The 13,423-nt window shown below is 42.2% G+C and overlaps 1 protein-coding gene and 1 non-coding gene across 2 annotated transcripts; both read right to left on the bottom strand.

Annotated features, from left to right (window-relative positions):
- Positions 1-1,569: 1,569 nt before the first annotated feature.
- LOC129508183 (60S ribosomal protein L32-like) lies at positions 1,570-2,022 on the bottom strand. The gene has a single exon (XM_055323177.1). It carries the CDS (start codon positions 1,975-1,977, stop codon positions 1,570-1,572), a length of 408 nt encoding a protein of 135 aa, XP_055179152.1. The 5' UTR covers positions 1,978-2,022.
- Positions 2,023-3,481: 1,459 nt separating this feature from the next.
- On the bottom strand, positions 3,482-3,553 carry TRNAA-AGC (transfer RNA alanine (anticodon AGC)). Its single transcript has one exon. It is a non-coding gene; the product is annotated as a tRNA-Ala (tRNA).
- Positions 3,554-13,423: the final 9,870 nt, after the last annotated feature.

Here is a 13,423-nt window from a genome sequence, read left to right as displayed (position 1 = left end):
ACCCCTGACACCTTGAAATATATGTACATTTCACCTATTTTCTATGAGTCTTTGAAAGCCTAACTTTTCAAAGTAAAAGTCATTACCTTTGAGTATCTAGTTGGCTCAGTAGATAGAGTATATGACTCTTGCTTCTGGGGTCATGAGTTCAAGCCCCATGTTGGTTATGCAGCTTACTCAACAAAAGAAAAAAAAAGTCCTGGATTTAATAACCTTTTTTTTTAAAGTCCACTGTGTTAAGCCCACTATATCTATAACCTCTAAACTAAATCCTTTTTGTGCACTGACATAAAGAAAGGATAATACATTTTAGACTGCATGACACCATTCCTATTTTTAATAATAAATTTATTTTTTATTGGTGTTCAATTTGCCAACATACAGAATAACACCCAGTGCTCATCCCGTCAAGTGCCTCCCTCAGTGCCTGTCACCCATTCACCCCCACCCCCTGCCCTCCTCCCCTAGTTTGTTTCCCAGAGTTAGGAGTCTTCATGTTCTGTCTCCCTTTCTGATATTTCCTACCCATTTCTTCTCCCTTCCCTTCTATTCCATTTCACTATTATTTATATTCCCCCAAATGAATGAGACCATATAATGTTTGTCCTTCTCCGATTGACTTATTTCACTCAGCATAATACCCTCCAGTTCCTCCAGAAGCAAATGGTGGGTATTTGCATGACACCATTCCTGCTCCTAGAATCTTACCTGTCTGGCCAGTCCACTCTTGGCCCTCCCATTGGTCTAAAACCTCTTTTTATATAATTTTTGAGCCATTTCCACTGGAGTCCCAAGATGGAACTTTCCTTTCCTCCCTACAGTTTCTTTCTCTTGTGGTATGAACCAGTTTCAACACAGTCTCCCTAGACCATCTTGTCTATATCTCTGTGTTCAAGTATTATTTATTCAAAGTTAACTTAACTCCTGTTCTTCATGAAGCTGCCTTAGACCCTCCTGCCAATCGAGTGGTTTTTAAGTTTTAGCAAGTATGCTTAGCCCATGGGATGGATGAACTTATACCTTTCTTTGTATATGTATAGGTCATGCATTCTTTCCTAGAAAGAAAGGAGCAGTCCTACCGTCACATGGCATTCCTGCACTGCCCCAGGCACCAAGGGACCAAACCCTCTTGCACAACCTCCAGCACCCCAATAACAGCTATAGCTGGCACCATGGAAACCATAGGTAATCAAGAAGTGTCCTAGATCACTGCACTCTCTTAACTGATTAACTAAATCCCTTTAAAAATCCTTGACCAGGCAGGAACCTTGGAGTTGGCTGCTGGACAAGACTCATTCCTTCTCCCCAGGAGCCCAGCCTCCTGAATAAAGCTCATATTTCTTTCCAATCAAAACTCTTTCCTTGAGTACTGGCCTTTCCAGTGACCAGCAGCTGAACTTGGGTTTCCACAACAATGCCCCTGAGCTTTCCAGTGCTTTCAATCTCTGTCTCCCTGCAACACCTATGCTAAAAAATGTTTTTGTTCATGCTTTGTTTTGTTCTGTTTTATTTATTTTTTTGTAGTTTTATGGTTTTATTAACACAAATTTGACACGCAACATAAGCTGTCTATTCATTTTCTTCTTTACGCAGCCTGGCATTGGGATTGGTGACTCTGATGGCCAGCTGGGGTGCTCTTTCCACAATGGCTTTGCGGTTCTTGGGGGATACATTGTGAGCAATCTCTGCACAATAAGATTTGTTGCACATCAGCAGCACTGCAAGCTCCTTGACATTGTGGACTAGGAACTTCCGGAAGCCACTGGGCAGCATGTACTTTGTTTTCTTGTTGCTCCCGCAACCAATGTTGGGCATCAAGATTCGGCCCTTGAATCTTCTGCATACCCTATTGTCAATGCCTCTGGGTTTCGGCCAGTTGCGCTTAATTTTGACATATCGGTCTGACTGGTGCCGGATGAACTTCTTGGTCCTCTTTTTAACGATCTTGGGCTTCACCAGAGGTCTGAGGGCAGCCATGATGCCCGGCAATCGATGGCTGCCACCTCCGCAGGTGGCGCCGAGGAAGAGCTTGTTCTGTTTTAATATCAGGTGTGTATTGATGAAAGTCAGCCCTGTTTCTTAAATAATTTTGCGGCTTAAGTGGCACCTCACGCACCTCTTTCAATCATATTTAACTTCCATATAAAGAAAATACAAAATCCCATGAAAACATGTTTGGATGATATATCTTTTTGTTGTAAGGTACAGTCCCCTTCTGTATCCTGTTACTCGAGTCCTGCGACTTAGAGATAGCGATAATTAACACATCTTACATTAATAAGGGTAGCTGTGCCTGACCGAATAGTGCCTGCCGTTCCCACATTCATGGGCTTCCTGGAACCTCAGGATGTCACTACATCAAGTCCAGATGACGCCATGGGGGTGGGTCCTCATCCAAAAGTATTGGTGTCCTTGTAGGAGGAGGGAAATTTGAACAGACACACCAGGGGAGACTGCGAGTGACTACGGAGGCAGGGTTTGGAGCAGTGCAGTTGCACACCCGGGAAGGCCAGGGAGGGGCGCCCTCAGCTCTTCCAGGACTCGTCTCCAGTCCAACTCTCCCCTCCACCCCGGCCCGCATTCCCGGCTGCCCGGCCGGTGCCTTACCCCGCGGACTGACAAATCTTGCCTAAGAGGTGAGTCTCACCAGCGCTCTCTGTATCAGCGTAGGATCGTTCTCATGGACTTTAATCACAGTATACGAGATTATTAAAAGCCACTCCCAGGAAATCTCCTTGAAGTCCACACATACCTTTGTAACCCCACTGCGTAGTAATGCAAGTCTTTTCTCTGGAGGGTCTCCCAAACAGCAGATTCACACGGAGCCCACCTGGACCCTTCAACTTGAATCCCGGAGGCCCCGCAGGTCCTAGTGGTCACCAGTGAGGTGGATCCCGCAGCTCACTCGCCGGAAGGGGGTGTAGCTCAGTGGTAAAGCATGTGCTTAGCATATATGAGGCCCTAGGTACGATCCTCAGCACTTCCATGGGCCTCTTTAGGGGTTGGTTTTACCTCGGTTCCCTGGGGGTTCTGCACAACCACCGCATAAGGGGACCTCAAGAAAAAACAATGTTGTCTTTCCTCCGTGGCATATTCGTGCCAGGTATGTGGGGGGAGGATACAAAGAGTATCTACTAGAAAAAGAAGGTGAAAGTTTTTTCTCTATTGACTCAAGAGGAAATAACACAAGAAAAAGAAAACTAAACTTAAATCTACCCAAGAGCCTCTTATTTTTTGCTTTTATTTTTGCTATTGCTTTTTCTTTCCCTTTCACAGTGGATAATTTAATGATAATCCATTGCAATTCCGAAGACCTTGGCTCCTCCAACTCCGCAGTGATAATACTTGACGTACTGAGTAAAGGTAAGATGGCTATTTGGCGTTGGTGGCATTCAGGCCAGTGTTGTTTTTCATTCAGGTACCTCCTACCGTGGACAGCCCCGGGAGGTCGGTGTAAAAGTGACACCGCCAGAAGGCCCCATGGAGGTGCTGGGAATCGAACCCAGGGCCTCATGCATGCTAAGCACGCGCTCTACCGCTGAGCTACACCCCCTTCTCATGAGTGAGTTGCAGGATCCACCACACCAGTGACCACTAGGACACTGTGGGAATTCAAGTTGAACGGTCGAGGTGGGTTCCGTGCAAATTTGCTGTTTGGAAAACCCTCCAGAGAAGAGACCTTGCATTCCCAACTGCAGAAACTCTCAACACCTGTGTCAAACACTTGGAGGACTGACTGGTTGTGGCCCACTTCCTGAGTGGCTATTTCTACCCGCCTCCAAGGAGAGTCTCAGGACGCAGTAGTCTCTTGGTTCCTCTATGTTCTTCCCCTCTATCTGCAGCGCTCTCAGAAGTATGTCAAAGGTGGTGTGGGGCTTGCTTGCAAGACGCAGCCTTGCATGGCATCAAGTACTATTAGAAAAAAGGAAGGAAGAAAGAAAGGGAGGGAGGGAAGAAAAGAAAAACCTGCGTTGTTAGAGGCGCTCGGGAAATTAAGGTCCAGGTGGGGAGACAAGACTGAGCTGTAACTGCTTCACAATATTAGTGTGAAATGAGGAGCAAAGACTGTGTCAGTCACTACTTTCCTAAATCTCTGCACCCAACACCTTTGCCTAGAGATGTGGGATCCCTATTGCAGGGTGGCGCTTCCCTGGTTCTGAGAGTCCTGCACAGAATGAGGACCCTGCGGACAGAGTGAAAGCCCCAAGGACAGGAGACAGGAAAGTGCACCAGGAAACACCTCCCATGGACATAGCACCTGTTTTAGGGGTCATGTTTCCGAGGGGAGTTGAAGGAAGTGAAGGAAACAAATTCCTTCTTTATAAGCACAACACACTAAAAATCAGTCCCCCCCCCACCCAGACATAATGAAGTTGTTCAAACCAGCATACCATTGTAAAGAAAACTTCCTCTTCTCCCTCATCCTTTCTCGTCAGTATGGACTCAGGTATTCTTATTTTGGCCATCAGGCTATATTCCTTTTTTTAACTTTTGTTCAAGTGGACTCCACACCCAGCCCCAAGCAGGGCTCAAGCTCACTACCCTGATCAAGGGTCGGATGCTCAACCAACAGAGCCATCCAGGCACCACTGTCCTTCGCTCATTTTAATGCCCAAGCAAGCTTCCAAGGTTTGTTTAGTAGCTCCTGTGTCCTTGGAAGCCTATCATCATCTTCTGAGCACTTTCTTACATCCTGGCAGGGAGATATGGTCCAGACTGTTGTGATGTCCCTGCCCCAGCCCTCGGGTGACAGCAGATTCTTCCAGTAGGCAACATTGGTTCCTGCTAGTGTGGATCTGCATTAAGAAATTAAGTTAGGAGACTAGCTCTCCTCATTGTCACCAGGGAGTCACTGAGTCTATGCTCTTTCAGTAGACAGAGCTAGGACAGAACTAGGACAGGGCTCTTCCCTGCTGCTTCTCTGAAAGTTCTGTGTGTCTGGGTGGACCAGCATAAATGAATCCTGGGAAGGATGCCTTCACGCAGCAGGGAAGGAGAATGCAATCCAGGAAGTTCAGAAACAAGGGAGTTGTGTATATAAAGAGTCTTTTTGAAAAAAAATAAAATAAAATAAAGAGTCTTTTTGTTAGCAGTTTCAGGTCCTCAGGACTCCAAAGTAGGTAGGTGGCCACGAGTAAAATGATTCTGAAGGTAAAACAAATCAAACCTGTTAAAGCATAGAGGGGTATAGCTCAGTGGTAGAGTGCATGCTGAGCATGTATGAGGCCCTAGGTTCAATCCCTGGCATCCCCACTTCTTGGATTCCTCCTGTTCCTTGTTAAGTGGTGATATATATTTTTTTAAGTAGTGATATTTTGATCTTTGAGTGAAAAAACTCCAGGTTTCTATCTGCAATTCTCCATGGTGTTAGGAGGATGATGCTTTCTTTGTGAAAGTCTCAGACACGATGGAATACAAGGTGATAATTAATGCTACTTTACTCAAAGCCCACCCTTTTATTTTCTATCCATCCTGAGCAAGCATTGCTGCGTTCTCTAAAGTTTTAACACTGCACAAAAACCAAGTTGTGAGGAAAAGCAGATTTCCGAGAGCCGGAAACTCTCTGACCTGAAAGGGCATCTCCTAAGGCAGTTAAACCATACTCACCTCATCTTTCATGCTCCCCAAACTAGCATCAGGAACCAAGTCAAGAGTGTTTTTCCTGGATAAGAGGAGAAGTTTAAAAATAAAGGCCTAGAAAATCTGAAAAAAATCAACCTACTTTAGTACTTTAGTACTTTCAGGGAGGACAGTTTCTCCTCTGGAACGAAGAACACACGCTTGCCCAGTAATGAGAGTCAGCGCCAGTTGGCCACATAATTGGATGGGCCCTGGTCACCAACCCCTGCAGCTGGCCCTGATGACAGGTCAGGTGACAGGTTGAGGAGAGCCCATCCCAGCTGAAGGAGCAGGTGCCGTTTCCTTGTCATCTCCGGAAAGATGAGAGATGTTCAAAGATGCCAGATGTGAGCTGAGAAGGCAGAAGATGCTTCTTTACTACAAAGGCCCGCAGCACTGCCCTGCCCTGTTGGGATTCCAATATTGAAGAAGTGGCCAGAGTGTGGGAAAACTTACCCCTCCCTCTGGTCCGGAACTCGGACTCTGGTGTAGTCCAGAGCACCACCTCTTGGAAGGGCTGCAAGAGATGTGCAGCAGGGGTTCTGGGCACTGAGGGAGGCATCAAAGAACACAGACACACCTTCTCCCCGGACTCAGGGCAATTCTACCTCCCCCTGCAAGAAGTTTTAAATCCACAGTCCCCATAACAATGATAACTTTGATGAATCTATATGAATTTGATCATTCAACCGAGTTTATAAAGTAAGATAGTTTTTATGTCTGAACTAAACCAGGAGAAAATCTTGTACAGGGAGACCTGAGTGCAAAGCAAGAGATCTGAGTGAAAGACAACAGCTATTCTTGATCACAAAAGAGGTGATTGGTTTGGTTTGTGTTAATTCGGCATTTGTTGCAAATAATGTGCCATTTTCAAGAAACCAAACTACATAAATCAAGAGGCACTGTGAAGGTTTTACTTTAAGAGTTTAGGAACCTGGCATCTCTTCTGCCCCATAACTGTGGGTGCCCTTGGCAAGTCATGCAAAATCACCAAGTGTTCTGTAAATTAATTTACACCAACTCCAGGGGGCGTGCTCCACCCAAATTAAACATTCCTTCCCCCAAGACCTCCCAAGTAATTCTGTGCCTCTAGGTTTCACAAAGCATCTCATCCATGGAAGACACCCCTTCTACTCCTCCTGAGACCTGAGGCCCACTAGGTCTACCATCCCTCACACATGGTGATTCAGCCAAACAGGTTCTAAGACTACATTCTTATTTTTCCTCCAAGTATCTTCACTCCTTAATTTAATTCTGTGCGTGTTATAAATATGTAGTTATTTATAAGAGAGAAATGTTTTTGTGCCACACTATGATCTGTAATGATCTGTAAACGGGGTGGGTTTTTCCATGTGTTATGAGTGATTAAAGGAAATTCTAAAGAAAATTCAAAGTGACTTATAAATTTGTATCTATTGCAAAGTCCCAAGAAGATAATTTCCTTACAGTGATGACTCTTAAACTTTAGTAAGATCAGGTTCTTGAAATCTACAGTATAAACGACTTGTATGAAAGACTTTTTTCTTCTAACGGAGATGTCAATTGGTCAATTGTCACTCACAACTTCTTCCTGGAGCGTTGTTCCTCAGAGCCTCACATCTTCCTAATATTCCATCCCTTGGCTCTCTCCCCTGTTCCTGTCATTTCTCATGTCATTTTCTCCACCTTCATGGCAGGATTAATTCTCTGGCTCAGGCTTCTCCACCTCAGATTCTTGAATATACACATATATAATCTTGGAAGTGCCATCAAAATCAACATCCTCCCCAGTTTTGTAATATAGTCCCCTTTCTGGTAGAGAGCTTGGTATCAAAACTTGGCAATCCAAATGGGACTAGCACACATCCATCAACTGTGCTAACTCATCCATTCTGGTTGTGACTTCATTTAAAAATTTAAAAATAAAAATCTAAAGTATTTCTAAAATATTTTATTTATTTATTTATTTGAGAGAGAGAGAGAGAGAGAGAGAGAGAGAGAGCAAGTGCATGCATGAGGGTGGGGGAGGAACAGCGGAAGAGGGAGAGACACTCTCTCAAGCAGACTCCGTGCTGAGCACAGAGCCTGGACTGCGGCTCAATCATAAGACCCTAGGCCATGACCTGAGCCAAACCCAACTGAATGAGCCATCCAGGCCCCCCTAAAAATCTAAAGTTTGATGGAAAACTCTGGAAAAGTTGAGGGGCAAGAAATTCCGATATGTTACTCAGCAATACACTTTTTAATTCAGTTTTACCTTGAGATTTTGTATGTGTGTGTGCATTTAGGGTGAGGGACAGTCATAAGACACTATGAGAAGGCCCATAAAAGAAGAATCTCTATATTGTGTGTGCATGGCCAATGTGATGTGATGTTGTTATGAGAAACTATTTGACATTAGGCCATCTTGATTTCTCTGGTGACATGAGGGAAATTATTAAACATCACTGGTCATTTTAACAATTAACTGAGCCTTCAGATTTTCCTTACCACCAAACAATCTTGCAGATGACATGCCATCACTGGTAGAGTTCATTCTTAAATGAAGGCTAAGTTCACTACTGAGATTAGCATACTAAAAACTGAAAGCAGATGAAAGCTAAGGTCATAAAAATTCAGATATGAAAACCCAATCTCATAACAACTTCTTTCTTGGTATTCCTTGATATGGAATCTATTTTATTTTATTTTATTTATTTTATTTTGCCATATATTCATTCACCATTTCGAGGTCCACATCTTGGATGCAACCTTTTGCTAATGTCTTGGCAATCACAGTTTTTAATAAAGTACCATTTTGTAAAAGCCTGGATAACTAATGTTATTATGTAAAATATTTAATATCTGCTCTTTAATTTAATCTTCTTTCCAAAGAACTCCTTTTTTTCAATTTTAAAATTTAAAGTCAATTTGCCAACATATAGTATAACATCCAGTCCTCATCACATCACATGCCCTCCTTAATTTGCCCATCACCCAGTGACCTCATCCCCCCTCCCCTCCCCTCCAGCAACCCTCTGTTTGCTTCCCAGAGTTAAGAGTCTCTCATGGTTTGTCTCCCTCTCTAATTTTGCCCACTCAGTTTCCCTCTTTTCCCTTATAGTCCCTTTCACTATTTCTTATATTCCCTGTATGAGTGAAACCATATGAAAATTGTCTTTCTCCGATTGACTTGCTTCACTCAGCATCACACCCTCCACTTCCATCCACGTTCATGTAAATGGGTATTTGTCCTTTCTGATGACTGAGTGATATTCCGTTGTATGTATACATATACATACCACATCTTCTTTATCCACTCATCCATCGAAGGACATCGTGGCTCCTTCCACAGTTTGGCTATTGTGGACATTGCTGCTATAAACATTGGGGTGCAGTGTCCCATCATTTCACTACATCTGTATCTTTTGGGGAAAATACCCAGTAGTGCAATTGCTGGGTCATGGGATAGCTCTATTTTTAACTTCTTGAGGACCCCCCACACTGTTTTCCAGAGTGCCTGCAACAGCTTGCATACCCACCAACAGTGTAAGAGGGTTCCCCTTTCTCCACATCCTCTCCCACATTTGTTGTTTCCTGTCTTGTTAATTTTAGCCACTCTCACTGGTGTAAGGTGGTATCTCATTGTGGTTTTGATTTATATTTCTCTGATAACAAGTGATGTGGAGCATTTTTTTCATGTCCTAATGGGCCATATGTAGGTCTTCTTTGGAGAAATGTCTGTTCATGTCTTCTGCCTACTTCTTGATGGGATTGTTTGTTTCTTGGGTGTTGCGTTTGACAAATTCTTTATAGATCTTGGATACTAGCCCTTTATCTGAGATGTCATTTGCAAATATCTTCTCCTATTCTGTAGGTTGTCTTTTACTTTTGTTGACTGTTTCCTTTGCTATACAGAAACTTTTTATCTTGAGGAAGTCCCAAAAATTCATTTTTGCTTTTGTTAGCCTTGCCTTCATAGATGTGTCTTGCAAAAAATTGCTAAGGCCAAGGTCAAAAAAGTTGCTGCCTGTGTTCCCCTCTAGGATTTTGATGGATTACTGTCTTACATTTAGACCTTTCATCCATTTTGAGTTTATCTTTGTGTATGGTGTAGGAAAATAGCCCAGTTTTATTCTTCTGCATGTGGCTGTCCAATTTTCCCAACACCATTTGTTGAAGAGACTGTCTTCATTCCATCAGATATTCTTTCTTGCTTTGTTGAATATTAGTTGACCATAGAGTTGAGGCCCCATTTCTGGGTTCTCTACTCTGTTCCATTGATCTATGTATCTGTTTTTGTGGCAGTACCATACTCTTGATGATCATAGTTTTGTAATACAGCCTGAAGTCAGGCAATGTGATGCCCCAACTTTGGTTTTCTTTTTAAATATTCCTCTGGCTATTTGGGGTATTTTTGAAGAACTCCTTTTGTTTTTAATGTATTTCATATTTTGGTGTTAATGTATCTTAAGTTTTAATGGCTTGTGGCTTGATTAGCCAATGTATTTATGCAAATATCCCAGCATGCATTAGCACTTCACCATCAGTGAAAACTGCAAAACCAAAGTTAATCTATGAAAGATCACATTTCCACCTAAAAATCAGTAGGACCAATTTTGGTTTTCATTTTTCTTCAATCATGTCTATCCTCACCATATTGAGATACTATCACTTTTTTGGAACAAATAAAAGTCAAAATGAATCTAGTTTAGTCTTCAATAAATTAGGTTTAAAAATAAATGACATAATTTTAAAATTCTAATTTAGCTACTAATGTCAAACTAAATTTTAAAAACAGACTTAGTTGAAAGCATTTAAACATAAGAAGATACAAAAAGATATACTTGTAACTTCTCAGGTCTTCATATGCTTTGAGGCTAGTTGACAAATTAACCCTAAAATATGACATACCATATAACATGGTCCCACTACCCTGATGAGTGAAGGGAAGGAAGTCAATATATAGCACCCAAAATAGGACAGTTTGACCTAAAAATTACTTTGAACAGAAGGCAGTTAAGAAGTAGCGAACACAAGAAAGGCTTTCTCTTTACTTTTGCCTTTCTGCCTAGGGTCAGGACATAAATTCCCATTTTACAGGGGATGGTTACCAGCCCAGGGAGGCACCAGACAAATCTGCAAACAAACCTTCCTCTATTACTTTTCTCCCTTGTATTTACCTTCCCAGCTAGCTACCCTTAAGCCCTAAACTGCTTCCCTCTGTCCTGGCATTTCTCTACAAATCTACTGTTCTTTGCAGCAGATGCTGAGAAGTTCTTAGCTGTTGCTTTTGGTTTCTGTGCATTTAGGTTAATCTCATGTGATATGGACTGCACTTGTTAATAAACTCTGGTTTTCTCTTGTTAATCTACCTTTTCATTAAAGAGTCCCAGTTGGAAACCTAAGACGGGTAGAGGTAAAAGTTTGGCTCTCTGTACCAGCCTCTTGCTCTCACTGTGTATTCTCTTCACTGAGCAGCTGTACAGCCCCCACTAGACCCATGCACTGTTAGATTAGCCAGGTCTTCTGGTCATGCACTTGGGGGTCAAAGCTAGTCAAAGATTCTACGAATTCTTAAGTCTTTATTGCTATGTCTACACTCACTTCATGGAGACCAGTAGCAAATAATGGGAGTCAACAGGGAAAGGTATTTTTCTCAATTTCTTGGATTATAAGAGAGTGGGGTACAGTGGTAGAGAGCATGAAATGCAGTGCTGGGTTCAATATCTAGCACCACCATTCCTGCCCTTCCCCTTCAATCTCTTAAACCATGCTCAGACAAACTTTTCTCACTTTCCTTTCTTTGTATTTAAATTGATACAGTTTTTCCTGTTCATATCAAAGTTAGATTCATACCCTTCATGGGTTGCCTTTGCTCCTGATCCATTTCAACTCCATGAGCCTCATCATTACTGATGATGCCTGTCTTCCCAAGGAACATGTGATTGATTAAAGGAAACAAAAAAGATCTGACTCATGCAAGATCTCCTGAACCAGAGACCACAGACATGGCAGATTTATATCAAGTTTGAGAACTCTATTCCATTGGCAATATACAGAGGAGAGGTGCATGAAAGAAAAAGAACAAGAAGAGAAAGAACAAATAAGAGATTCTAGTTATTGCTGATTCGGGCATTATTTTTGCAAAGGTGCCTGAGTCAGTGCCATAGCTGCAGACCAAGGAGAAGCAAACCTGCCCAGTGACTCTCCTTCCCCCATCTTCTCCACCCATCTACTTCCAACTGCAAATCATCCTGTACAGACACCAGAAGGAGTGAACAATGGATCATGAGTCTTCCTAAGCACATAAACTAGGGTACTCCACAGAAAAAATCTAATCACTTTCCATCAACTCAGTGCTTCCAAGGTTGAGAAAAGTGGAGATGAAGGTCAGGGGTTAGTGAATCCACATTCTGGTGTAACCAAAATAGGTCTCCCATCCTTACTAGATGTAGGAAAGGTTCGTAATTTGGTCATTTAGAAGAGGCTTGAACCAGATTTATTTTGCTGTATAAAACCACACTGCTGAGCCCATACATGACCTCCATCACTGTCACCAAGGTCACTTTGTTCATAAGCTCATTGGAGAAGAGCAGTGAAGACTAAAGAGAAGCTTACAGACACCAACAAAATGGATTATCTTGTCTACCTACCTATTAAGATTCCCCTCTGAGGAGGTTGCTCTTTGGGGAGCATTCACATGGGAAACAAATATCCTTAGACTCTGCACATTTGAAGAAATCTATCCATCCACCTCCTTCTCATACTTCTTTGTTACCACTTTACCAATAATTTTCCTTTCAAACCTCTAATTATCCAGCCAAACTGTTAGCTATTTCTCATTAATTAGAGTAGACCTCTACCTTAAATCTGTCCTTGCAAGCAAAATAGTCAGGTGCCCTGCTTGAAGCAATGCCCACTGGGAAGATTTGCCTTTACCACTGGCCTTCAGGTACTTTGGAAGCTGATCATTTTTGTGTGATGCCAGCATATGATGCAGAACCACCTATAAACCAAGCCTGGCCTTTTTTTCTTTTTTGGTTATAGGAAATGCCTTACGAGAATCCTCTTACACTGTGGGTGGGAATGCAAACTGATGCAGCCACTCTGGAAAACAGTACGGAGTTTCCTCAAAAAGTTAAAAATAGAACTACCCTACCACTCAGCAATTGTACTACTGGGTATTTACCCAAAAGATACAAAAATACTGATTTAAAAGGGTATGTGCACCCTAATATTTATTGCAGCATATCAGCAATATCCAAACTGTGGAAAGAACACAAATGTCTATGAATGGATAAAGAAGATGTGGTATTTAGAGACAATGGAATATTCCTCAGCCATCAAAAAGAATGAAATTTTGCCATTTGCAATGATATAGATGGAGCTACAAGTGTATCATGCTAAGTGAAATAAGTCAGACAGAGAAAGACAAATACCACATGATTTCAGTCATATATGGAATTTAAGAAACAAAACAGATGAACATATAAGAAGGGAAAAAAGAGAGAAAGGCAAACCATGAGACTCTTAATGATGGAGAACAAACTCAGTGTTGATGGAGGGAGGTGGGTGGGGGATGGGCTAAATGGGGGATAAATATTAAGGAGGGCTGGGTGTAATAGGAGCACTGGGTGTAATATGTAAGTGATGGATCACTGAATTCTACTCCTGAAACCAATATTACACTATAGGTAAACTAGAATTTAAATAAAAATTTGAAGAAGAAAAAAAAGAAATGCCCTATGAGGACAGCCTCAGGATGTAGCCTGAAAGAGTAGAAGAAATGTACTAAGTGTAAGGACCAAGGCAATAGAAGCTGTTTTCTCGTGTAAATTATTCC

The sequence above is a fragment of the Nyctereutes procyonoides genome, unplaced genomic scaffold, assembly GCF_905146905.1.
Source record: "Nyctereutes procyonoides isolate TBG_1078 unplaced genomic scaffold, NYPRO_anot_genome, whole genome shotgun sequence".
NCBI classification, from domain to species: Eukaryota; Metazoa; Chordata; class Mammalia; order Carnivora; family Canidae; genus Nyctereutes; species Nyctereutes procyonoides.
The sequence above is the reverse complement of the archived record's forward strand: the minus strand, read 5'-3'. Positions and strand labels throughout refer to the sequence as shown.

What these genes read in the sequence shown, in the direction of transcription:
- LOC129508183 (XM_055323177.1), bottom strand. Translation starts at nt 1,977, where the DNA reads ATGGCTGCCCTCAGACCTCTGGTGAAGCCCAAGATCGTTAAAAAGAGG.